The sequence below is a fragment of the Sciurus vulgaris genome (assembly GCF_902686455.1).
Source record: "Sciurus vulgaris genome assembly, chromosome: 14".
Classification (NCBI taxonomy): domain Eukaryota; kingdom Metazoa; phylum Chordata; class Mammalia; order Rodentia; family Sciuridae; genus Sciurus; species Sciurus vulgaris.
Window position 1 is genome coordinate 12363256 of NC_136475.1, and position 27361 is coordinate 12390616.

At 49.0% G+C, this 27361-nt stretch overlaps 1 protein-coding gene and 1 long non-coding RNA gene across 12 annotated transcripts in view; one reads left to right on the forward strand and one right to left on the reverse strand.

Moving 5' to 3' along the window:
* The window catches only part of TBC1D8 (TBC1 domain family member 8), a 115525-nt gene that overhangs the window by 1269 nt on the left and 86895 nt on the right, over positions 1-27361 (reverse strand). For all 11 annotated transcript variants that reach the window (XM_079111000.1, XM_079110999.1, XM_079110993.1 and 8 more), the window contains 14 exons: positions 24478-24685; positions 22561-22758; positions 21790-21972; positions 20079-20229; positions 17895-18109; positions 16298-16415; positions 12244-12529; positions 11383-11512; positions 11134-11232; positions 10568-10636; positions 6167-6407; positions 5738-5803; positions 1729-1818; positions 1291-1388 (listed from right to left, as the gene is read on the reverse strand). In XM_079111000.1, coding sequence (XP_078967126.1) covers positions 1291-1388; positions 1729-1818; positions 5738-5803; positions 6167-6407; positions 10568-10636; positions 11134-11232; positions 11383-11512; positions 12244-12529; positions 16298-16415; positions 17895-18109; positions 20079-20229; positions 21790-21972; positions 22561-22758; positions 24478-24685 — 2152 coding nt within the window. The remainder of the gene's footprint in view (positions 1-1290; positions 1389-1728; positions 1819-5737; positions 5804-6166; positions 6408-10567; positions 10637-11133; positions 11233-11382; positions 11513-12243; positions 12530-16297; positions 16416-17894; positions 18110-20078; positions 20230-21789; positions 21973-22560; positions 22759-24477; positions 24686-27361) is intronic.
* LOC306644260 lies at positions 16308-16558 on the forward strand. The gene is made up of 2 exons (XR_013759250.1): positions 16308-16442; positions 16473-16558. It is a non-coding gene; the product is annotated as an uncharacterized lncRNA (long non-coding RNA).

Below are 27361 nucleotides of genomic sequence, written 5' to 3' on the forward strand. Positions count from 1 at the left end.
CAGGTTGACTTGTGGGTTAGGATGTCTCCAAAGACACCAGCACTGTGCATGGGACTTGCTGTAAGACAGCTCAGGCTTACAAGCCTAGAGTGTGCCTATGAGGACGCTGAAGCTGGAGTGGAGGAAGATGGAACAGCTGGAAGGTTAACAGTAAGTAGAATGAATGGAATAAACCACTGCTGTGGAATGTCTTGAAATTAGAAAAGTGGCAGAGCCTTTGCCTAGCACGTGCAAGTCCCTGGGTTTGACCCTAGCACCACCAAAACAAAAACGCCAGTACTGACAGTTTGGGATGATAAAATTTAACTGACTCATTTCTAAGAGCAGAATGAAAAGTGTAGAGCAACTTGCTACTAAACTAGACAGTGGTGGCATTTCTCAAACCTGCTATGAATTACTGATCGCAAAATACTTTGTGGTTACAAAAAAGCATGGCATGCTAAATTTTACTGCTGCTACCCCTTCAGGGCCAGGGGTCAAAGCCCAGAGGGCCGCGTAACTTCTCTAGGAAGCAACAGAAGTGCATTCTTAACTTTAAGCCTACAATTCTCAAATATTGAGAGAAATCCTTTTTCCAAAATAAACCTATCATACAGTACTGGTAAGCATAGAGCCCTTCTCTGGAAAAAACTCAAAAGTTGGGGAGACAGTACTATGTATGATGCAATGATTTTTTTGCAGGGGGAGGGTACCAGGGATTGAACTCGGGGGCACTCAACCACTGAGCCTCATCCCCAGCCCTGTTTTGTATTTTATTTAGAGACAGGGTCTCACTGAGTTGCTCAGCACCTTGCTTTTGTTGAGGCTGGCTTTGAAGTCGTGATCCTCCTGCCTCAGCCTCCCGGCTGCTGGATGACAGGCACGTACCACCTTGCCCAGCAGGCGGTGGTTTTCTACAGTGCACCTGTGCAGCGGCAGCTCAGATCAGACCCAGCGCGTGCTACGTGAGCGCCCCCCCAGCTCAGCTGCATCCCCAGGCCGCTGTTGACACTGCATTTACTTCTAACAGCTGCTGCTGTATCCACCGCGGCTCCAATCAATGCTTTACTACCTTAACCAGTGAATGCGTGTCAACCTGGACAAATGAATCTGGTATAGACGTTTAAAAAGCATGAAGTAGGTGGCGGCTTCATTTTGAAGAGCTTAGAACATCTGACGACCATAATTTAAATATTCAGTTCCACAAAATAACATCCTGAATTTTGGAAGTAAAGGGATTCAAGTTGAAATATCAATCTTGACAAAAATCACTTTATAAAATAGTTCACATTCTTCACAGAAAGTTCATACCTGGCTCATTTTGGGCAACTCTTTCTCCGTTTTATCTTTTTCTTTGGCTAAATCCTTAATCATCTGTTTCAGCTGCTTCTGATAATCAACTGTATCACCTTGCGACAAAGGGAAACAATAACAGTTAAATCTAAATAAATGCAATGAAAGCAAGAATGGGAGGGGGATGGGAAAAGGAGGGGGCGTCGACCAAGCAAATCCATAAGAAACAGAAGCAAGAGCCTTGCCGGAGATAAACCGGTGTGAGGGGCGCTTCTGCTACCCTGGGGAGCAGCAAGGGGGAGTGGGGAGGAAGGAACAGGGTGGGCACCACTTCCAACAAGAAGGCTCCGGAAGCAAGCAGTGGACTCGGTGGTAATTCACAGCTTGAGGACAGAAACCAGCTATGGAGGCGTGGCAAGGACAACCCCTGGGGGCAGACATGAAAGGGTTACGTGCCATTGGACTTCCCAAACACCAGGGGTCTTGACGTTGACAACAGAGGATTCTTTAACGGTGACTGGCTGTCTCGGTCGTTTTCAGTGAGTGCTTAAAAACAAAAACAGAAGATTTAACACATTTCCTAACAAAAATGAGTAATTTAGCTTTTTAGGCAACAAATAATTAGCATTGCAGGGTTCACAAACCCAAATGCACACCAAGCACTGTCCGGACACACAGTAAATAATATGTCTCACATTCCAGATCTACACAGGTAATTTACATGTCACATACAAATTCATGGGACACTTGGTGGTGCTGGGGATTGAACCCAGGGCCTTGTGCTTGCAAGGCAAGCACTCTACCAACTGAGCGATCTCCCCAGCCCCATGGGACACTTCTGATGTTAACCTGGAAATGTAAAATCCCAATATGTAAAACTAGAGCCAACATACACACATACAAGAAACTGGAAATCTACTAAGTCTTGGAATGGCAGAATTGGCAATTATGTTAAACTTTGATGACAATCATTTCTCTCTGTATATTGCTATATTTAGATGATTTAAAAATTGAAAAAGCCTGACTGAACTCAAAGCAGCATCTTATTTTGTTGAAGCCCTCAAACATTGCTAGTGGAAATGTAAAATGGTTCAGTCACCTTGGAAAACAGTCTAGCAACTCCTCAAAAAGTTAAATACATACCCAAGAGAACTGAAAACGTTTGCCCAAAAAAACCATATACAAACATTCATAATTATTATGCTAAGTTAAAAGAACCAGACAAAATGGCACATATGATGTCAATTCCATCTGAATGAAATGTCCAGAGCAGGCAAATCTACAGCAACAGCAGATCACCTAAGGTTGGGGAAACTAGATTGAGCAAAATGGCTAAAGGGTTGGAGGTTTCTTTTTAGGGTGAAGACAGTTCTGAAATTGATTTTGGGGATTATCACACTACTTGACACATGAAAAACCACGGAATACAGATGACCTGAATACTATGTGAAATATAGCTCAACAAAGATGTTACAAAATAGCATTTATCAGGAGATAGACAAGGAAAGATCCTTATTTTAAAAAGGCTGGAATTTAGTAGTGAGCCATTCAGTGAGAACCAAAGGTAAAATTCAGCTGTGATTCAAGAAATGTCCACAAGGTGGCACACGGCTTTGACAAGCTGCAGACCTCCTGTTAGGTACACGTTCGCGTTTGGGGTCGCTCTTGGTTAATATGTATGTCCTCACAAGGAAATCTCTCTCTACGTGTAGCTGAACACAGTGATGAGCAGCTGGGATTTTATTTTAAGAACTTTTCTCGGTGGTGCTGGGATGGAAGCCAGGGTCCCACACGTCAGGCAAGAGCTTCCCGGAGACTGTCACACTCCCAGCAAAAATACCACTTAGTAGGGGTCCAAGACCAGCAGGTAAGCCTTTAGGAGAGCTGCTCTCAAATAAAATAATGCACTCCTTGAACCTTGACGTTTCCAGAAGGAACTAGTGCAGTGGGGTGTCCCTGAGCCCCACAGTGAGCAGACAGCCTCTGAATATTTCATCTGTGTACCCACTCACCCTTCCAATGGATCATTCTCAGCCGTTCGTTTCCTTCTAATGAAAATAATGCTCTTCTAGAAGTTTCCTTCTAGAAATCACCTAGTAAAATCAAGTCAGCGAAAATGACCAATATCTGTAGAGGTATCCATCTGCAAAGAAAACTCATCATCTCAGTCTTCTGGAATGCTCTCCGCTTCTGTGCCACCTGCCAAGTGTTCTTTTCTAGTGCCGTGCACAAGTGTGCTCTCTGTGTAATCGAGGAATCGCAGCGAGCTCTTCTGGAACTGAGGAGCCCGGGCTCCTCACGGCTTCCTGAGCTGCACCTCAAACGCCTCTCTAACCATGCTCACCAAGACCTCCATCTCCCCCGGCAGAGGACCGACTTCCTCTGCCCGAGGTGGGTGTGTGGTCCCACTGCCTTTTGGACAGACAAAGAGGATGACTTGGAGACTGAAGAGAATTCACTGGACACAGGAATTTAACGTTGAGGTAATCCTCATTATATTTCCTAATTAGTGACTTAAACTTCTTTCTGGTATATGTGATGGTCCCATCTTTAACTAAAAAGCCATTCAGTATGTTGGAAGTAAATAGTTAAAATTTAAAGAGAAGTACCTAATGGTACCGTGAATTCATGAGCTCAGGAAACTGAGGTTTTAGGTTGTTTGCATTCTTAAGATGTTTTAACTTCATCAACAATTTGCGATTTCAAAGCCAGCCTCAGCAAAAGTGAGGTGTTAAAAGCAACTCAGTGAAACCCTGTCTCTAAATGAAGTACAAAACAGGGCTGGGGATGTGGCTCAGTGGTCGAGTGTCCCTGAGTTTAATCTGGTACCAAAAATATATATATATTAAATATACATAAACAATGTATCAATTCTTCAGTTTTGTTTAACAATTTCATTTCAGTCACAAGATATATCATAATCATGTTAAAAAAGGTTTGAGAAGTTGTAAAAATGTGAAGGTCTACAGCTGCTTTTAATAATTTACATTGTCAGGAATGGACTCAATTTGGAAACAATAATTCATAATGAAGTCAGATCAAGAATCAAAAGTTACTCCATTTGTTTACAATAAAAAAAGAGAAAAAAAAAAGAATCAAAAGTCTCAGGCTGGACTTGTGGTTCAGTGGTAGAGTGCTTGCTTGGCATGTGCGAGGCCCTGGGTTTGATACTCAGCACCTCATATAGATAGATAAAATAAAAGATTCATTGACAACTAAAAAAACAATAAAAAAAAAGAGAGAAAAGTCTCAAATTCAAAAGCCAGCAAGTTTAAAAATATACCAAGATGGAAATTCTATCTGTACTACTTATGCAACTTTTTATAAATTATTCTAAAATGAAATGTTTATATTTAAATATCAAGAAAAAGTAATTGAATAAAATAAAATCAGTCATAGTCTATTGAGGAGAAAGCTACTGATAATGATCATAGAAAGACAATCATAAAGTAATAAAGGGAAATGTATATCTTTTATGTTAGTGGAAAAACACTTGTGCAAATTAAAAAATAAAAGTCAGAACCCAAATAGCAGGGGGTCGGAATGGGAAAGACAGGAGAATGAACCGGACATCACTTTCCTATGTTCACATGTGAACACACGACCAGCAAAACTCCACCTTATGTTCACCACAAGAATGGCAGTTGTACTCCATGCATGTATGTATGTCAAAATACCCTCCACTGTCATGTGTATCTAAAAAGAACACGTTAATTTTAAAAACTCAATTGGCTTAACTCAACTGACACTAAGCTGTTGTACTTAAGTAATGAAGGGCCCTGGGAAGGAGGAGGAGGGCTTCTGTGGCAGGAGAGCCGGCCAGGGGTAAGGTGCCTAAGGTGGCGGACACAAGTCAGCAGTCGCCAGATTCTGGAAGCCCACAAATAACGTCCACATGCATTTTCAATTTTTGTGTATGTGTTAGTAGTTGTAAAAGCCACCAGTATCCTGTGATCCCGGAAACTTCCTACAGCTCCCCAGGATCCAGATGGGAAGTTCTGTCGCCAGCACATCCCATACCAGAACCACAGCGCGTGGTCTGATGCCCTTCAGTTACTTCTCCCTTGTGGCTATTAGTTTTAAAGATACAAGGAACACACAAAGGCTTCCTCGTTCTTGTTCCTGCCAATGTCAAGTCTTGACCTCAAAGGTTTCAAAATGACTTCCTTTGTTGTTGGTTACACTGCATGACCTTGAAGGAAGCAAGGTCATGTGTGCTGGAAAATGAAATGGTGCTTGGAAGCAGCAGCCTCAGGTAGCCATCTGTTAGGGGAGCCAGCGTCTGCTCCCCACAGTCCACAGCAGCAGTTCCCAAGCCACGGGTCACAGAACAATACTAAAGTCTGTGATCTGAGACACCAAACTAAAAGAGCTACGCGAAATCTTAAAAGGACCTCACTGTCAGAACGCAGCGGGTCTTGTGTGGAAACAGCTCGGCCTGACGTGGCTACGCGGCCTGGCTTACCTGGAGGAATATGAAGCCTATACAGCAGTTTGATTTTCTCATTCATCTCTCCATTGTACATAACATCTGTAAAAAGGAAGACAGGAGAGGGGACGCAGGGTGAAGTCTACTTGTCAGACACCCGCTTGCCAGAGGGAGGAGGGTCAATGCTGCCCCCACCGCCCAGCAGCACACAGGCTAGAAAGGGAGGCAGCCAGGGGGTGGCCGGCCACCGAGCTCCAGGCAGCGCCTTTCTGAAGATTTCAGTCTTGTGAACAAAGTCAGGAAGGAGCCACCGCCAGGTCTGGAGCGCCAGGGACAGCAAGACCCCGCCTCCTATGTTGGGGCCCGGCCCGCGGCCCACCCCATCGGGGGCATAAAGGTGGTGCTGCAAGGACGCAGTCCACCCCGTTCGGAACTGCCGTCCCCTGCGAGGACGCGGAGCCCTACCTAGACAGCCCACGAAGGCCTTGAATTCCAAGAGCTGGTCGGCGTTCTCGTCCAGGAGCCGGAACGTCCTTTCGGCGAGGATCTCCGTGTGGGCCCCGCAGGTCCACGGCGACACCAGCTGGAACAGGTGCGCGAACTGCCGGGCGTCGATGCGGTACTGCTCCGCATAGGGCCTGCTGGGGTCGTGGCGCGGGGCCGCGGGCCTCGGCGGCTCCCAGTAGCAGCTCATCAGGTGCTCTCTCTGCGGACGGGGAGAGAGCGGTGACCCGCGGGCACACGCGAGGTCCCCACCATATGGGAGGCTGAGGCAGGAGGACTGCAAGTTAGAGGTCAACCTGGGCAACCTGGCTGGACGTGGAAGGAACCAGTAACACTGGCTACCTGGGGCGGGAAAGGCGGGGTGGGGACCCAGAAGAGAAGCAAGACTTCCTACTGCTTTCTTTTAATCCTTTCTGAAGTTTGAACCACATGAGCATATTACCAATTTTGAAATTTTAAAGTAACCAAACAAAAAACAGAACAAAAACAACAAAAGGCAAGCTGAAGTCTTAGGAACAGATTGAACATGAAAGCCACCAGGCTGGTCCTGTCTGTCCCTGGATACATCACTGGCACTTTTGGACATCTCAATCGGCAAAGGCCTGCAATGGCTCCCAGGGACTGCGGAGTTCTTTACTATTCAAAGTCCACTATCTGTGAGGACAGAGACAAGTGCAGGTGCCCTAGTATGCAAGCCGAAGTGCCATTTGCCATCTGAGTATCACGATTGTTGTGGCCATTCCTTAAATGGCCGTTGCAGAATTGTTAGAAGCGCCACAGGCACTTACAGGTGTTAAACAAAGGACTAATGAATTTCCGTTCGTAAAACCCGAGGCGCACCATGAATTTCCATGTATGTTTATGTTAGCCTGTCATGTTAGAGACCCATAACATGCTACCCCAAAGAAAATGTGTAATGTGTAGCCCTCGGACTTGTCACTAGTTCATGGAGTCCCACAGAAAAACAAATACAAGAACAGGCAAAGGAAATGAACAGGTGATTCAATAGGGATAGAATTAACCAACGAACTAACAAAATTGCAGATCAGTGAAATCAAGTGCTTGGTGGGTGTGGCATGTGGCAAGTCCCCTCAGACGCCATCAGTGGAATTATAATTTGAAAAGTAAAAAAATTTTAGCAGTATTGATTAAAATTCAATATGTACATCTCCCATCACCCCAAAATACCACCTTCAAGAATCCATCCTCAGTTTATACCCAAAGGACTTAAAACCAGCATGCTACAGTGACACAGCCACATCAGTGTTTACGGCAGCTCAATTCACAATAGCTAAGTTATTGAACCAACCTAGGTGCCCTTTAATAGATGAATAGACAAAGAAAATGTGGTACATATACACAGTGGAATATTGCTTAGCCTTAAATAAGAATGAAATTATGGCACTTGATGATAAATGGATGGAGTTGGAGAATATTATGGTAAGTGAAATAAGCCAATACCAAAAAACCAAAGGCCGAATGTTTTCTCTCTGATATGCAGATTCCAATTGTCAATAAGTGGGGGAGGGGTGTGAAATAGAGGTACTTTGGATTTGGCAGAGGGGAGTGAGGGGAGGGGGTATGGAAGCAGGAAGGATAGTAGAATGAATCGAACATTCTTACCCCGTATACATATATGTGGTTCCACATCATGTACAACCAGAAAAATGAGAAGTCATACTCCATTTGTTTATGATGTGTCACAATGCATTCTACTGTCATGAATAACTAATTAGAACAACAACAAAAAAAGAATCCATCCTACAGAAATAATAGCACTAGGCCCAGATAAACCCACAGTACCCTTTATGAAGTAGCAAAAACTGGAAGTAATGGAGCTATCCCTCACAGGAGGAGGCTACGAACTCGAGGCTCAGCCCTACAAGAAAAGTGCAATCGTTAACAAAGACTGAGATCTATAGATAATGAGCTAGAAAAAAGTCCACAATGTATAGTCAACTGAAAAAAAAAAAAATTGTAGGCCATTAGGTGTAGCACAATCTTTTACATCTGGGGGGAAAGCATGTATGTGCATGTCCCCAAGGCACATGCTGGGAAAGTTAACAGGAACTACTTGCACGAGGCAGGATGGCAGGGCAAGGAAGGACCTTCAGTTTCTGGCTTTAAAGTCTTCTTTTTTTCTAAATAATGAGAGTAGGCATGATTTGTAGTATGTCTTTCCATTAAAGTTTGAAAACAAAAGTCTTATGCAGAATATAGAAGGAAACGAGACAATAATCAAAGATATCAAAAATCCTCCAGGGCATAATCGTCCAGCAACAGTGGACGGATTCAGGTGATCACTGGTAAGAACATGTCCGTGGAACGTGAAGGCACGTCTCAGGGCCTGGATGTTTCCAGGACAGCTCACGAGCCCGAGTTTGTATTTACGTCGTTCACATCCTGTGTGGAAGGACCGGATTCACGAAGCTTTCTCAGAGAGAAAGTGAGGCATCAAATCTGGACTTAAGGAATTTAAGGAGTTGCTTTAAAGGAACTAAAATAAGTCTTATTAAGTACCAAACATGTCATCCCTCCTTAATGAAAGGGGTGAGGAAGTGGGCGAGCAGACGCTGCTTGCTGGCACAGCGAGCCCTCAGCCTGCACACTCCAGCTCCAGGCGGGTGGCAGTGAAGGAATGGCATGGACCTGTCACGTGTCTAGAATCCGGTGTGAGGGTGTTCCCACGTGGCCCCTTTCTTGAGAAAGTGAAATTCTGATTCAAAAGATAAGAGCGCACATGAAAACCCAACTAGAGGACGCTCTCCCTACAGGACTTCAAGTTTTAAACTGCTGCAATATACAAAGTCAGACCATTAAAGTCATGGAAATTCGAAGAAGGTCAAGACCATGGGGAGAAAGCACAGTCTCAGAGGCTGCTGGGTGGGGCTGGGCCCAGAAAGGGGGCGCCCTGGGTTGCAGACAGAGCTGTGTTACTTGCACTGCCTGAGGAGTGTATGGTGGAAGTGATCTTGTATTTACAGCTGAAGTTTTTGTTGGTGGTTAAGCCCTATGTAAATGGAAGATTTATAGAGCTAATTACAAATATGAAAAAAAAAATTTTAATAAGTACCAATTGCATTGTTTATCCTTCATAGAAAAGAAAAAGGAAACCATCCAACCATCTTCTTAAATACTTTTTCCTATGAAAGATGAACAATGTGGCCAGTACAAAAACGATTTACTATTACATAAATCTGGATGTGTGACGTCTCCTACTTTCTCCTACTTGAAAACAGTCCTACATAAGTCAAAGTCATCTTAAGCAAATAAACCGAAACCCCTCAAAAACACCTTTGTAATCTGTTTCCCTGTCTTTAGGTGTCTGCATTCCCTACTGCTTCTCCTGGAACAGCCAAAGGGATCAGGACAGACTTCAGCTTCAGGCTACAGAGGAAATGCTAACACCCGCAGGCAGGTGTTGTGTGTGACACAAGGCTGCTGGTTCCAGCCCAGGAGTGAGGCGTGCCAGCAACCCACTGCCCAGCAACCCACCCCAGGGGCCTTGGGAAGGCCTCAGACAGCCGAGCTCCGTGGCAGCGCCTGCGCCACTGCTGCTTCTGCCGTGGACTGCTGGGCAATCGGAGCTCAGAAGTGAAAGGCGCTCAGTGTCCGTCCCCACCAGGAAGAGCGCTCCCACGAGGCCGGCTTTCCAGAACTGCTTCCTTCCCTGTCTCTGCAAGGGGACAGCAGGGCACCCCTGGGGCAACTCTCCCCTGTCTTCATGTACTCTTTCAAGGAAGAAAACTTCCAGCAAGGAGCCCGAGGAAATACTTCATGGGGTGATTAACGGGGCCTCCACCTGAAAATCCGAGTTCCAGAAACCTGGGGTACTGCCTTACAGATTGCTGGTGTGACAGATGATCAAGTCATTAAAGATGGTGAAGACTCTGGCCACATGGGAGAGAAGTGACAGTAACATCAGTGGAAAATACCTGACTAGCCGCACAGCAGCCACACAAATGCAGAAGTGGGCACTCGTGTTGTGAGGTGGAAGCGTGAGTGATCGAATCTGTATCAGGCGGTGACTTCCACGGGGTCGCCGCCCTCTACACCCACTAGGAAGCCATGCCCTTGGCACAGCGTGGGACAGGGAGGCAGTCACAGGCAGGCCCTCTGGCCAGAGCACCACGTGTGGTGCGTGGGCCACCTGCCGGGCTGGGGCTGTCCCGGGAGCACCTGGCAGCTCCCTCGCCGACGCCAGGCTGAGCTTCAGGGGAGGTGAAGGCTGTCTCAGGAGGGGCACTGGTCTGCTGGCAGGGCGAGAGGTTCCGGGTGGAAGCCAGCAGGCCAGCCAGGGCTGGGTGCTGCAGCTGGGGCCCAGCCGCGGGCCGTAACTCCCTCCTCTGCCAGATTCCCTACCTTGAATAAGTCGTAGAGTTCCTCCAGGTCTTCAGGAAGGATGGACACTTCTGGGATAACAACACGGAGCTTAAGGAGAGAACAGAGAGCAAGGGAGTGAACTCTGGGTCTGCATCCCCGGGAGGATCGGGAGGCTGGGAGGGAAGGGCCGGCTTCCTTATGCAGCGGCTCCCTGCTCCCAGCACCTCTCCCCTTCCGACTCAGAGCTCCGGTTCCAGCGGTTTTCCAGGTGTGCTGTCTTCAACCTCTTTGCAATTCACAAAACGGTATCAAACTACAAGCTAGCACAGGCCAGGGAGGGTGGGAAGACCACTCTAAAGGAAGGCAACGCCGCCGGCCCCGTGTGGGCTCTTGCCACAAGGCGCCCCCTGACCCACACGGAGCTATCTCCATTTTACAACAGGAAACTAAGGCTCCCGGGGGTCATGTGCTCAGTCTGGCCCACACTGCTTCTAATCATGTCGCTCCTATCAGGCTTTGAGTTCTGTGCAAAACGAACCAACCAAAAACCTAGCATCCTTCTGCACCGAGCATGGCAAGTGCCACTGTGAGGTGTCCCCACTCACCACGTTCTGCTTAGTGGTGTCCTCGTGTCCCTGGAGGACTCGGATCCTGTGCTTGCAACGCAGGTGCTCAATCTGCTCCACAGACTGGTCTCCAAATTTCTGTGGGGACACAAGGGACCACATACTTGGAAGCTCTGTGTCCACACGGAGGAAACAAAAAGCAGCCCAGGAACCCTCCCTCCAGGGCCACCTCCCAGGCCTGCTTCCTGTGGGAAGGGGCCCTGGGGGATGGGACGGGGGCTCATGTACCTCATAGGAGTCCCGGATGAGGTCAGCAATGTCAGTCGCAGGGTAGGGCTCCTGGTCATCAGAGAAAAAGGCATGGTGGCTGCCAATGGGGGGGCCTGGGCTGTCTTCATTCTTGACATGATCTAGAAACCTGAGCACGCCTCCAAGTTCAAGCCCACTCTGCCCTCACCGGGCACCACTCGACACCCACAGCCTTCCCTCCCAGGGGCAAGAGATCATGCCGTGCACCCCCAAACCCCAGCACCGGGAGGAGGGCCAGAAAGCAACCTCTACATTCATTTCAGAAAGAAGGAGAGACACGCCTAAAGCCTGGCTGGTCCTTCTGGGCCCTGTGGGTAGGTTTCTGGGGCCCTAAGACTCTCCAGTGACGTCGGCACAAATTCTGTGCAAGTGTAATTTTAAGCTTCCATCATGTTCTGAAAGAAAGCCACCTACTGAAGTGCCACTCGGCTGTCTGAGAAAGCCGGGAGCTGCTGCTTATTCTGCTCTGACTTCTTTCACTGTCACGGCACCCATAAATCGTCAGGAAACCTTCGACTGGGGCCTAGGCCAGCATTTCCTGGTGTCCCCAGCCTGTTCAAGGCCATCTAAGACTCACGACATTTCATTTTCTAAGAGGAAAACATTTATAGCCCTGTCTCCCTGGAATCACACCTGCTGGCTCCTCTGCCCCATGCCACTGACCGCACGCCACAGTGGACTGGCTCTGGGAGACCACAGGGCAACGGGCCAGGGGCAGAGTGGAACAGGAAGTATCCCCAGGGCTGCTGCACCTGCTCTGCCTCCTCCTGTGGTCCCCAGAGTCCCGGCTGCCTCCCACTCCACCCCCAGCCGGCCACAGGAGGAGCGGCCAGGGCCCACCTGCTGAGGATCATCAGGGCCTGCCCATCGTCCTTGCTGCCACACAGTCCCTCGGCGTTGGCTTCGAGCACAGCCAGGCCCAGCTGGAAGATGGCCTTGATCCCGTCATAGAAGAAGCAATCTACCACGTTCACGGCACTCTCCAGAGGCATGATGTTGAGGAACAGGGTCAGGAACCACGAGAGCGAGACGGAGGCCAGGGCCGAGAGGTCGTTCATGTGCTCGGCCAGCTCGGGGAGCTGCTCCCGGATGAGCTCCTCGAAGACAGACTGGTCCACTTGAGCCCCTGCAAAGGACCACAGGCTTCGGTGGGGAAGGGTCGCGCTCTCTGAAATCACCCTAATGGTAAAGCTCTGACGAGATGGGCAGAACAATGGAAAAAAGAATCCACAACCAGACAAGAACTCACGCTGAGGTCACTAATTTTTGACATTTTGACAAGGTATTCAGCAGGTAAAAAGATTGTTTTTTCAAAAAACAGTGCTTGATCAACTATATTAATACAAAAAGGAGGAGACACCATATGGAAGAATACATTTGAAATGGGTCATAGACAAGAATATAAAAGTTAATGCTATAAAACTGCTAGAAGAAATACAGGAAGAAGAAAAAATTTCTTAGGACATTGAAAACACTAACCATAAAAACAACCATAAACTGGACTCCATCAGAACAGCAGCAAAACAACACCACCAAAAAGAAAACCCTGCTGTTCACTGAGACACCACTAATAAAATGGAAATTTAAGTGTCAAACTTACAAATAACACTTGCAAAATATAAATCTGACAAAAATCTTATATACAGAAAAAGAATCCTACAACTTAAGAAGACAACAATCACTTTGCTTTTTAGTAAGCTAAAGAGCTGAACACTCAAAAGATGATAAATGGTAAACACAGAGAAATATGCTGAAAATTATGAATAATAAGAGAAATGGAAACTAAAACCATCATGAAAAATACTTTTTCTACCCTGTTAGCACAGCTAAAATTAAAGAGAGACAATCCCAAGTGTCAGCAAGGACACAGAGCAACTCTCCTATACAGTTGATATGAGCTCTATGAATATATTAAATCATCTTTTAAAAACTGACAGTTTCTTATTACAACATGCATCTAATCTACAGCTCAGCAATTCTGCTCTCAGGTTAAATAAATACCCAAGAAAACTGGCAATATGTATTCACAAAGACTTCTACATGAATGCTCACTGCAACTTTATCATGGCCCCAAACTGGAAGCAACTCAAAATGCTCATCTACAGGTGACTAGGCAGTAAATCACAGTAAGAATGTAGTGACCCAGTACTTGGTGACAGAGGAATACACTATTGGTGTACCATCGAGGTAGACATCTGTCAAATACTATGCTGTGTGAAGGGAACCAGACAAGAATTCATTCTGTTATTACACTGGTCCGAAGTTCAAGAGCAGGGCTGTGCTCACCTATGGTGACAGAAATCAGTCTGGCAGACCCATGCTGCATGACAGAGAGTGTGCCTAAGCGAAGGAGGAAATCGAGAGTGGAGAGAGGTTTACACAGGGGAATACTGATCTTGGAAACCCACCTGCCTTCCCCTTCCAATCCGCTGCTTGCAGGATCAGCTGGGAGAGAAGCATCTTCCCAGGAATTCAAGAGGGTGGAGGTGGGACAGATTGAGTTTGGAGACTGAATCGGAGACCAGGAATCATAGGGTCTGCAGGCGACATAGTGGACTAAGGACAGGCTCCTATGCTACATGCGAGTGGAACTCAGAGGAGATTCCTGGGGTGCAGTCCTCCAGCGTGAACTGGCAATCACTGGGCCCTGAGGTGCACCCACTTCAAATCTCCAGACCAACTGGCAATCAGCGAAGAGGCTGGAGCATACCTAGCCTACACCCGGCATCCGGGAGTGCCACCTCCAGGACTGACCCTCTCACCCCAGCAACCCCACCCAAGGGTGGAGCAAGCACCATACTCCAGACACCCACCTAACTACTGAGGACATCGAGACTCTTCTGAACTCTAATGGAAACAATTGTTCAATTTTTCATTAGAGATTTTCTTTCTCTCACATTTCTACCATTTTTGAAACCAATTATTTTTCACTCATCAGTTTATTAAGGACTGGGATGTCTGAATCGTATGCATCAGTTTTGCTTTGTAGTCTTTTACTTTTTTCTTTTTTCAATTTTTGTTTTATAGATACTCTTCTCTCTCACGTGACTGCTCCCTCGATTCTCTCTTTTTTCCTGCTATCAGCCGACCTCTACTGCTCCCTCTTTCACTCCTCCCCCTTCATAGCCATCACGTCCTCTACCACTTCTCTTCTTTTCCACCGTCTGAAACTGCAAACGCTGGTGCCAACGTGCTGTTTTCTCGTAGGCAATAACTGATCACGCCATTTCTCTTCACTGTGCAGACGTCCTGGTAGGAGCTCTTTGGCTGGAGGCTGCATATTGTTCACATTGGTCGCTGTTATTATTTGCCTCCCTCTTAAAGGCGAGGTACCGGAAACCTCCAGGGACCCTCTGGTGACAGAAATCCGTACCAAGCCTCGCCTGTGGCAGGGAAGGGGCGGAGGGAACTTCCTAGGGGTGCCACCGTCCCCGCCGGTCTTGAGCAGGTCACGGACGGTGGCCGAGAGCCTAGCTGTCCACTGCTGGGCATGCTCGTCCACCAGCAGCGGGGACGCCAGGTTCTCTCCACTCCTCACGACTCCGTCCGCGCGAGGTTAGAAGGAAGCAGAGCAAGCGGCCCTCAAGGCCAGCCAGAGGCTCACTGAAGGCACGCCGCTCCAACCGCCCTACGGGCGACCATGCCTCCTACCACCCCAGAGGTCCTCACAAGTCTTGGTTCTTAGGACCACTTTCCAAACTACTTTCTTCCTGTCTTGCCCCCTACATCCTGTCAGCTGTATGATTCTGTTTAGATTGGCTCTTGTGTTTCTGTTCCCAGACTGCCACCATGATCTTAGGCCCCTCTGCCTCTCACCTGGATGCTAAACAGCATCCTGAAGTACCACCAACCCCAAACGGTGTCTCTCTGATCTCTCCGCTAGGAGGCTGCTGGACCAGAGACCGAATGCTTTCAAACTGTGACCACACGAAGTCAGAAGCTCTGAATGCAGGAATATTGTTGGGTCACAGGTTGAACCTGGATCCCTGCTGTGGTGTGAATATGGTTTGACTGTGTCCCTTCCCGACAAAGGTCAAGTGTTAAAGGCTTGGTACACAGGGTGGGTATTAGGAGGTGAGGGTACCTTTAAGAGGCGGGGCTGAATGGGAGGTCCTTAGGTTATTGGGGGTGTGGCCCTTTGGTCCTCCTCACAAGAGGGCTCTTATAAAGGAGCAAGACTGGCCCAGCCAAGTCTGCTTCCCGGTTTGAGGTGTGACCATTTGCTGACACACACCCCTCTCATTACCATCCCCCGTGGGGCCCTTACCATAACTGAGCTCCCGCAGCACCATGCCCTTGAACCTGCAAAACTGTGGGCTAAATAAACCTCTTTACTTCCTAAGTAGCTGCCTCTGGTATTTAGTTGTAGTAACAAAAAAACTGGCTTAGATTAGCCTAGGCAGCAACAAACTCACTCTTACCATCTCCTTATCTAAGTGGGGGACTTGTGTTAAGTGTGGGCCTCAAGGGTCTCCAGCACCCTCCCACTCACCTCTTCTCTAGGGTACAAGGACCTCCTCCTGGTGACCAAGAGGTGCACCTCCTCCTCTTTCAGGCCACTGCATGAGTCAAAACCACTCTCATTTTCACACTGCGACTTGCTCTGTGGGCCTAAGAACTTCCCTTTCCTTCTTGTAAATCCAGCTACCCACTTAAAATCCTGTGTTCTTAACCCAACTAAAATGTAGGCGTTGACATCGGGAACTGACTCCTTATCTCACTACAGGAACTGTGTAGAGAATCCCAAGCTAACTTGGCAAATTCAAGAGTCGACCTGTGTTTGTGCGGAGCCGCCGGGTGGTGAGAGGGCGCTCGTGACGGGGCCGAGGGTGACGGCACTGCGCGGGCTATCACTGTTCCCCAGAGCCAGGGAGCAGCGAGGGAGACACCTTACCAATCACGCGGTGGTTGAAGTAATCGGGCAGCATCCGCTCACACACGGCGACCAGCAGCCAGAAGGCCTCCTCCTCCTTGGCGTACAGCAGCAGCACGGAGGTCAGGATGTTCATGGACTGCTCGGAGGGTCACAGAGAGAGACAGTCACTGACCAGGCCCGGTGATGCAGACAGATTAAATCACACCAGCCCAGGGCTGGGGCGCAGCTCAGTGGCAAAGCACCTGCCACCAAGTGTGAGGGCCCGGGTTCCTCCCAGCACCCTAAAAGAAAATTTAAAAACCACAAGAGCGCAGGGCGCAGTGGCCTGCACCTGTCATCCCAGGGGCTCTGGAGGCGGAGGCAGGAGGATTGTGAGTTCAGAGCCAGCCTCAGCAACTTAGCAAGGCGCTAAGCAGCTCAGTGAGACCCTGTCCTTAAATAAAATACAAAATAGGGCTGGGGATGTGGCTCAGTGGCCGAGTGCCCTGAGTTCAATCCCCTGTATCAAAACAAAACAAAACAAAAAACCCACACCACACAAGCCCAAATGATCCACGTGAGTAAAGATTTCCGGGGTAAGAGGCCCAGTGTGCCCCAATCTGCTGACGTTTGGGACATGGAATGACCATGGTGTGATACTCTTTCTCAAGAAACTCTGGGTGGAGCGACTGGGCACCATTCAGTCCCTGTCCCCAACACCTGGAAATGCTGGACCTCGCTGTGAAATGGGCTTGAATCCAGTCCAGCTATTCTGTTTTCAGAGAGACAGACGGATACAACATAAAATTTCACTCACCCATCCATTTTGCTTATTCACAGGAAAATGAAGTTTTAAATTTTTAAAAGTCAAAAGCCTCTCTAATCCAGCCTTGTGTTGGGTTTCTGCTGTTTAAATTATTTATTTTTATTCTGTGCTTGTTGACTACATCCTTCCAATCAGGAAAAGGCAAGGCGTTCCCCTAACTTCCATTCACATTTCCTGAAGCAAAGATATCTGTCCTGATTACCTCGTCCCAATGAGCATGACCATTTCAAATAACCCCTAAATTTCTGTAGAAGTCTAGAAGTTCCATTAGTCCCTTCTCTTCCTGGCTGGGTTTGAAGGGGTCATAAAAATGGCATTAGCCTGCCAGGCGTAGTGGCACGTGCCTGTAGTCCCAGCAGCGCTGGAGGCTGAAGCAGGAGGATTGCAGGTTGAAAGCTGGCCTCAGCAACTGAGCAAGACCCTGCCTCAAAATAAAAAAAATAAAAAGGGAGTTGGGGGTGTGGCGCAGTGACAGAGCGCTTGCCTGGCACGTGTGAGGCACTGGGTTCCATCCTCGGCACCGCATATAAATAAATAAAATGAAGGTCCATCGACAACTAAAAAAATATCTTAAAAACTAAAAATAATTTAAAAATAAATAAAAGGGGGGGGCACTGGGGAAAATTTAAAGTCTCAATGATCCAGCAGTGTGACTACACACAGATGTTTTCCTTCCACTCTTTTTGGGGACCCAGCACCGTGCCTTTGCGGGAGAAACCCCAGGACTAGATGGCTGAAAACAGAACCCGAGCTCCAGGGTCACCAACACAAGACAGACCACGGGCCTCCGTGCCAGGCACGCCACCTCACCTGGCAGTAGCCGATCTTGGGGTTCCGGTGGGCGTAGGCCGTCAGGACCCTCCTCAGGGCTGCAATCCCCGTCTCGTTCTGGAAGGCAGGGTGCTCGGGCAGGGAGCGGTGCAGGTCCCGCTCGATCTCCTCCGTCACCAGGCAGCACCTCCCCAGAGACTCCTCCACCAGATTCCCGTAGTACCCCGGGTGCGAGGCGAGGTCCGTCACCGCATCTGGGGAGCAAAAGGCAACGGTCGAGGAGAAACGACGACCTGCCTGCTGGGGACCCAGTGGGGTCTGGTTGCTCAGTGAGGGCCATGAAATAGCTGAGATCCACAGAAAGACTCCACTGCCGTCACGTGGCCTTGTCCAAAGGCAAAAAATAAAAGGGGAAAAAGAACCTCATGCGAGGAGGGAAAAAGCTTGTAACTTCAGGCCCAGCGCAGTGCGCACGCCGTCCAGCTGCTCAGGAGGCTGAGGCAGGAGGATCATGAGTTCAAACCCAGCCTCAGCAAATTCGCAAGGCCCTAAGCAACTCAGCAAGACCCTGTCTAGTAAAATATTAAAAAGGGCTGGGAATGTGGCTTGGTGGTTAAGCATCCCCGGGTTCAACCGAAAAAAAGAATAACTTTTGGGCTGGAGACGGGGCTCGATAGTATACGTGTTGGGCATGCACAAGGTCCTAAGTTCAATCCTCGGCACAAACATGCAAAAGAAATTCATTTATTAAAGTACTTTTAATAAGCTGTACTCCTTGGTAACAGGAGCATATACATACATACACAATTTTCACAAATCAATTTAACAAAGTATTAAGCACCTACATGCAGAGCACACCACTAGGGTTAAGGCTGTCAATTGATTTCCACGAAGCAGCGGGCTTCCTTACAGGAAGCTCCCAGGGGGAACCAGAGCAGGAGCCACAAGCTCAAAATCTCCCTGAGCCAGTCGCCTGCGGCCAAGGCCAAGCTGGACCTCTGATGCCGGGCGGCTTTGCAGGATGAGGAATCCACATGGTCTTAAGGCTCCCCCACTCATCCACCTGCACCAGGGCACCCCTGGTTTCCACCAGCACTCTGCCCTGGTGGCAGCAAGGTGGGGCTCCGAGGACAAAGGGAACAGAAATGCACCCAATTCTACCTTAACTGATGTTTTAAAATTCTGACCAGGTGTAATAAAAATGCCTCCCCCTCCCCCACGCCTGATGATTCCCATCATTCCCTGAGCTCACAGGCAACACCCGCCACGGACACTCACAGGACACTCCACACTCGGGCATCTTGGGCAGGAAAGGGGAGGGGCCAGGCTATTGTGGAGGGAGACAGGGAAGAAAAGAGAGAGAGAAAACAGGGTAGGGATGCTAGCAAGAGGGTGGCGTGAGGGAAGGTTCCAGCCCAGGAAGGACAAATGAGGGTGCAGGTGCCTGGGCCCAGCCTCCAGGTACCCAGTCTCCAGAGCCCAGCCTCCAGGAGCCCAGCCAGGCCATCTCCGGAAGGGGCCCTCACACACCCCTGCTGCACCCTGAAGGAGCAGCGGACCCCCTGGATGGCAGGACCTTCCCTTCCTGCCCTTGGGCATCAGCTGCTCTGCCCCGTGAGTCCCTGGAGAAGTCTGGTCCCTGACTCAGTCCATCCGCCAATAAACGTCCTGATGGATTCCCAGGTGCTGCCCAGCAGCAGCAGAGGAAGGACCAGGGAGCTCAGGCCAGAGGAGTCATCCCCAAATACCTCAAGTGGTGGAGGAGGTGGACACGACGGGGCAGAAGGAAAAGCTGCCCCTCGCGGATGCCACCCATCTTCAACAGAGGAAGGACAGAGAACGGCACACAAAGGGACACACTTCGACACCACGGCCAGCTGACAATATCTGAAGACTCTTGTTCAGCCCATTTCAGAGCTCATGGCCTCTAAAGCGATGTCGCTTTCAGGTTTCCTTAACAGAATGCTCAGCACTAAGGACAGACCTGCAAAGTCACCCTTCAAGGACAGGAGATGGCTTTGCCCAGGCCTCACATGGACCCAGAGGTCCCAGGGGCGTGACCCAGGTCTCTCAGCTGACGCAGGAAGGGTCCCAGAGTGCACGGCTGAGAACTGACAAATGGCCCAGGAACAGAGATGCTGGACATCCCCACACTGCTCACGCAAAGCGCGCCCGTGTCCACTTCAAAAACGACATCTGACCTCAAGGCAGCAAAACACTTACCTGAGAAAAGGAGCCAGAGCCTTCCTCGTAAGGACTCGGGGATCCCCATGGCGACCAGCTTCCGGATCTTCTCGGTGCGGAACATACACACGGTCCTGCCGTACTCCGCAAAGTGGTCACTCCACAGGCTTATTTTTATCTGTTCTCTGGACTGGAAGTGGGAACATTTATAAATGTGCAAAGAAACCCATCCACAATGTGTGGACAAAACAATGCCTCTGCTTACTGGGGACCCAGGGTGACAGGAAAACACACCCGTATTCGTGACAATGTATTTGAATCTCTAACTAGGCAGAGGACGCCAAGATGAACCCCCCAGCATCCAGGAGTTCCGAGCCCAGTGGCAGCAGTCACGTAAATACAATAGGATTTCCTTGGCAAGGTTGATAATAAAAATAGCCGGGTGCAGGGGCGCCTGCCTGCAATCCCAGCACCCCAGGAGGCTGAGGAAGGAGGACAGTGAGTTCAAAGCCAGCCTCAGCAAAAGCGCAAGACGCTAAGCAACTCAGGGAGACCCTGTCTCTAAATAAAATACAAAATAGGGCTGGGGATGTGGCTCAGTGGTCGAGGGCCCTTGAGTTCAATCCTCAGTACCAAAAAATAAAAAATAAAAATAACAAAATAAAATACAAAAGTAGCAAATACTATAAAGTAGCATAGATCAGACGGGAGGGTGGGTTGGACTGGGGGGCACCAGGGAACCTTGGGGTCTTGACATGAAGGCAACTGCTCAAACACGGGCCAGCTCAGGACGATGGGGAGCAAGAGGCATCGCCATCTGCCCTGAGCTCCCTGACAGCCGGGGGTAAAATGGAAAGCTGAAAAAATTGTTCTCATTATCAGAAACAAGACAGACCCTGTTTCTCTAGATGACTGAAAACACCCTAAGATTATCCCTGGATGGCAGGAATGGTTAGGGCTTTCAAATAAGATATTTACAAGCACTTTTAATAATCTGCACTCTCCAGGAATGGGAGAAGGATACACATATGCCCAATACTTTCCTGCACTTAGGAATTATGTATTATGCTAAGGAAAACATTATATATATATGTACATATTGTGAGTGTGTGTGCACGCGTGCGCGTGTGTGTGTATCTCAAATGAAAAGAAAGGTTCAGTGCGGCTCAATAAAAGTAACAAGTGATCCTGCAGGAGCTGCAGTGACTGAGAAGCAGTGTGGGGTAACGTCTGCAGCCACGCCTGGTCCCCATGGTCGTGACACGGCCAAAACTAGTTCTTACGTGCCATTTCTAGTCTATTTACCAAATTTGAGTCTATTTGCCTGAAATTTTCCATATAAAGAAAAAACTACAAATGACAAATGTAGCAAAAATGATTTTAGTTCATGAAACTAGAGGACAGGCAGCCCTTTGTCCCAGGGGATAAAAGCGGGAACCCGACGCTGAGATGCTCACAGACGCCGCGGGCAGTGGGAGAAAGGCTTGCCCTATATCTGGAAACCCACAGGGCCTGCACTGCCCGCTGCCCAAGTCACACAGCAGGAAGGACACGAGAGCCACTAACGGACAGGGGAAAGGCCGCTCCCCCTCTGCTGTCTGAGCCCTCAAGAGAGTCCTTGCTGCCCAAGGTCCGCGGCCACCTCTCCACCCGGGTCCAGAGGAGCTGGTGCTCAGGTGCCACACCCTCCATGGTCATTGCCCAGCCTCCAGTGCCCATGGCACACCAGGAAAGGAGTGGCCTCACCCACCAGGCGGGAGTCAGGGTTCTGGCTGCCTGACGGCGGGAAGACGGCGGTCAGGGGTCCGGGGTGTAGAGGTGGGCTCTTGTCTTCACGCTCCTTGCTGCTGTGACAGGACACCATTTCAAGAACCCCAAACTTGTGGTCACTGCAGATGCTTGTCGAGTAGAAAACAGGTGATGTGTGTCCAGCCTTTAAAACAAAACAAAAGTAAGAGGAAAATATGCTCCATTATTAAGTATTAGTTTAAAATGTGTTTTTAAAAGTACATGTCAATGAAAGTTCTAGAAGGTGAGGCTCTGGCAGACCCAGGTCCTCCTCTGCAGTCATCCAACCCTAAGAAGAGGGAGCATCTCTCTCAGCAGGTTTTGTCTGCTCCAAAGGGCATCAACCCTGCAACCTTGGGGTGTGGCAGCACCCCAGCCTGTGAGGAAGGCTCACAATCCCTCTGGACGTGGAGGGGCGTGTCTGGTCCACACCCACCCAGGGAGCACACCACCAGCCCCGCCAACGTGGAACACCAGCTCAACCCCTCCAAGCAGTGGTGTGATTCCCGACCAGCCCCCTATCGCGTTCAATGCCCACTCGGGACACCCAGCCCATCAGAGGTGACACCAGACTCACACCCCGACTCCTGGAGGCCCAATCACCTCTAGCACATTGTGTGCTCACACCCAAGGGGGTCAGCTTCCTGCACATGCCCTCTGGAGCCCACTGACACAGAGGTGGTGAGAGGGGGACTGTCACATCACGGAAAGCCACCATGCTGCAGGCTCCTACCATGTCCTTGTCATTGGTTGAGGTGTCATAGTGCACAGGGTGGTTGGCGTGGACCTGCTTCAGTCTCTCAAGCAGGCCCTCCACCAAGGTCTCTCTATCCTTGAGCTCGATGAACTGGAAGGCCATCTTGCTCCTGATGCTGACGATGATGGGGCTGGGCAGCAGACTGGTGTCCTCCATCTTCTCGATGCTCACTACCTGATGCAAAAGACGGCACGTGAAGGGGAGGTGCTGGAGAACGGATCTGACCAATTACGTTCTGCGCATGTTCCTATACGGAACAATGAACCCCACTGTTATGTGTAATTGCAAGACTCTAATAAAAAGATTGGAATCACAGTAAGGACCGCAAAAAAGAAGGAAGGCCTCCACATACACACTCAGAACTTAGTCTAAGATAGAATAATGGCAATAAGGACCTGGTATAAAGGTGGAAAAGTGTGCAAGGGAGCATCAATCACAATCACCAAGAGGTGGAGGTAACCCAAGCTTCCATGGACAGATGAATGGATAAGGGAACTGTGGTTTAGGCTACCATGGAATATTATCCCGCCTTTAAAAGGAAGGGAATTCTAACAGATAAGAGGTGGCTCAAAATTAAGGACATTGTGCAGTGGAATAAACAAGTCACAAAATGACAATGCTGTGGGATTCCACTTACAAATTGGTTACAAGGTAAATTTGATGCTATGCAGAATTCCAAAATCAATTTTTTGGTATGTAGGTCATCATGTCCATTTCTTGCTCCACTGATAATAATGCGTGCAAAATGCAGACATCTACTGCAGAAGGGGGGGATGGAGGTGGGAAATCACATGAGGAAGAACACTGACTTTCTAAACCATCAGGCTCAGGACCTAAGCTACGAGAAGCGAGACCCCAGAGGTCTTGACGTGTGACAGCTGTGGTACCCCTCAGCAGAGATGCCTGAGATGAAGGCGGAGCTGCTTGCATTCAGAAGCAAACTCAGGTTGCCCACACTCCCCGTTTCCAAAGAGAGAATCACAGTTATAGGAGGGTCCTGATCCCAACACAAGGAGGCATTTTTAACCCTTTCACAAGTTCCACGAGAGTATAAACGCCAATTTGCCACGTATTTTCTAAGGTGAAGCTTTTTATAGTTTGCCTTTTCCTTTGTCTTTTTCTGGCAACAAAAGGGGAGGATCCCTTCCTAAGAGCTTAGGAAAAGCTCGAATTGCAAGGCACGTACTGTTGAATGACAGCTTTATCAACAGTGTGGGGTTAGGGTACGATGTTCTTACCATCACTTCCAGGCAACCTTCAGTTGCCACAGCAAAAACAAAAAAAAGGAAGGCTGAAGGGGTAATGGCGTAATTTAAGTCATGCTCCTTCCTGAACGCTGGCCATCTAGCTGTCCCTCTTTAGAAGACAAAACAGTGCATGTGTCCCCCACCCCATGTGTCCCATCTCACAGCCCAAGTTGCTCTGGTTGGGATATAGTTGGAGTATATCCCCCAAAAGTTCTTGTGTTGAAAGCTTGATCCCCAATGGAGCAGAATTAAAGGGTGGTGGAACCTTAACAGGTGAGGCCTAGTAGGGGATGGATGGGTCACTGGAAGAATAGCCCTCAGTAGGGATTATGGGACCTGGTTCGTTCCCACAACAGGGGTTGTTACAAAGAATGGTCCCTCCCCATTCTCTGGCTTCCTGTCTTCACACGTGATGTTTCCATCTACTCATGCTCCTGCCATGGGGACACTGTCCACCACAACGCCCTCACTGGTGCTGACCTAGCACCATGTTCTTGAGCCTCAGGACTGGGAGTTAAACAAGACTTTTTTTCCTTTGAGTACTTTGTTTCAGCAACAGAAAATGTACTCAACCACATGGGTTAAATGACGAAAGTGCTTCAGAGTGTGCACAGCAGGTCAAGCAGAGGTGAGAGGAGGGGTCTACCTCTCTGAGCGGAAGGACAACATTGCAGCAGCCATCTTCTCTGCTGGCAAAGCAGATGTAGCTGTCAGAGGTAAACATCCGCCCCGCAGTGTGGCAGCGACTAAAGGGCGTCCAGAGGGAGCAGTCCACCACAGCGTGCAGCTTCTCCTTTCTTGGCAGTCTGAAGTAGGCTCGGAAGAACTCGTTCTGTGCTCTGGCTTCAAGGTCCCTGGTGAGAGGCGGGGAGAGATCGAGAAGACATGGAAAGGTCTACAGACAGGAAACTCAAAAGGAAAACACTTTTGAACTTGCTGGCACAACCTGCGAGTTTAGTGACTGAAATAAGAAGTCATGCCCCATCAGACCTGGACAGCCCATGGTCCATCCAGACCCACGGTCGGCCTTGGGAGCAAGAGCCCCCTTTCCCCACCAGCAAGAATTTCATGGCACTGGGGAGATAGCTCAGTGGGTAGAGTGCTTGCCTCACAAGCACAAGGCCCTGGGTTTGATCCCCAGCACTGCAAAAAAAAAAAGAATTTCATGAACTCATGAACTAAAATAAGCATTCCATCCTGGTTGGAGTAACTGAGAAGTACTCCAAAAATGGCAGCAGAGGCCATGTGTGGAGAAGTTAGATGATAAGCGGGATGAGCCTCGGTGAGACATGGGGAAGGTGGAGCCCTCGCATGCTGCTCGTGGAAGGCCAAATGATACTCTCACGTTGGCAAACAGCCAGAAGCCCTCGACCAAGTGGACACAGTGTTTACACAGACATCCCCTCCCAGGTGAATGCGCACAACAGAATTGAGAACTGCCGTCCACTAACTGGCTCACAAACACAGCAATAGATTCATAGTCGAAGGTAGAAACTACCCCATGTCCACCAATTGATCAATGGACACACCAAATGTGCCACATCCGCTCAAGCAGGGTAGGCAGTACTCAGTCATCAACAGAAAGTGTGCATGGACAGAGCTTGGAAACCTCAGGCTGAGTGAAAGAAGCCAGACACAAAGACCACGGGGTGCCAGGTTCATTTACACGAAATGTCCACATACGAGGCTGACAGACAAAAATAAGGAGTGGCTGCTCATGAATGCGAGGCTTCTTTGGAGGGTAATAAAAGCTTCCGTGGCTGTGGTGACAATTGTGTGGTCCTGTGATTCTTGTAAAAACCTGAACTGCCCATTGAAAGGGTTAACTGTTCCGATGTGAATAACCAAAAAGGAGCCTGACTTTTCTCCAGAGGAGGACCAGGGAGGCAGGGGCAGCCAAGTACAGTGCGCAAGTTCACACACTGAATCACACACAATGTCCTACGTTCGTATATGAACATACGCCTGGTGTAGCTCCACATCTCGTACAAGCACAAGAAGGGAAGCTGTGCTCCATGCATGTAGGACATGTCAAAGTACACATGACGGTCATGCATAACTACAAAGAATGAAAATAAGTTCACATACTGCAAGAATGGAAGGTGAGTTCCTCTCAGTTGGTCCCTGAGAGCCAACTACACCCAACACAAACGCTGCTGTCATAGCAGTTGAGGGTAGAATGGTGGAAACCACAGGCCAGAGAGGTGGCCTAATGGGCTCTGAGCCAGTGAGAGAAGGGGCAGGAAGTTCTGGGGTGCTGCCGCAGAGCAGGCGACTACAGGTGCCAACCCCACACCGAACACTTCAAAACGCTAGTATGAAGGATTTTGATTATTTTCACCTAAAGAAATGACATTTGAACAGACAGGTAGGTTTACCTGAGTTAAACATCACGCAAAGTGTACCTGCATCAGAACACCATAGGGCTCCCCACTGACATGTACAATCCTCAGGGTTTTTTGTATACGTAAAAATAAATTTAATTTAAATAGTACAAATAAAATGAATTGGAAAACTGATGGCCTCGTCCCCAAAACATGCTAGCCACACTGGCTTGAGGAACGTAAAGTCCACGTTTACTCCTTACACACATCTTACTCCTCACACACATCACACTAGCGTGCTTCTGGCACCAATGAATTCTTCCCTAGAGGGACATTTCCCTTCCCCCTCAGGAGAGGGTCAGGGCCAAGGCACACCAAGACAGGAATGAGCACAAATCCCAGCAGCCCACCCTGAGCTCTAAGGGCAGGAGGACGTCTAGCTATTTTGCACCCAAAATTATCATACAGATAAAATTATCATACAGAGTTCACGTGTCTGAGGCCACTGAGAACAGCAGTCTCCTCTCAGTTCCCTGCTACCTCAGCCACCAGCTCGGTTCTGTGGGCCTCTCTGTGGCCTCAGAGCAGCTGGCTGTGCTCCACACCCAGCATCCACGCTCCCTCTGGGCACATTTGGTAACCAGAGACCAGAAACCTCAAATTACAAGAAATCTGTAAGGGCTTGAAGGCCTGCATTCTTCCCTTCCTCCTGGAAAGCCGTCCAATTTCACTTTGAAGTGTGTGAGACACATGATTAAATTTCTAGCACAACTGAAGAGAAACAGTGCCCTGGTGAGACACCAGCTCTTCATGAAGACAGAAGTGACAACCCCCGTTAAGGTTCCAGGCAGGTGGCAGTTTTGATGCTAAACATATCACTTCCTTTTTCTGATCAACATCAGAAACCCAGCCAGCTAGCCACGACTTGCCTCCTAGACCTTGCCACACTCAATGTCTCTGCATCCCCTCCACAGACAAGGTCAGGCCCCAACACTGAGAAGGCGGGAGCTGAGGGGTCTGAGCCAGGCACAAGCACCCCAAGACGGAGACCTGCCTAGAAGCCAGGTGCCTGCAGAGCTGCCTTGTGCACAGGCCAAAGCACTCAGGGCCAGAGAGTTCTAGCTGAAACTGCAGCAGCAGGTGCCAGAACCACCCTGAATTAGCACACACGGCTGCATGAGCCCGTAACGAGGAGGAGAGAAATGT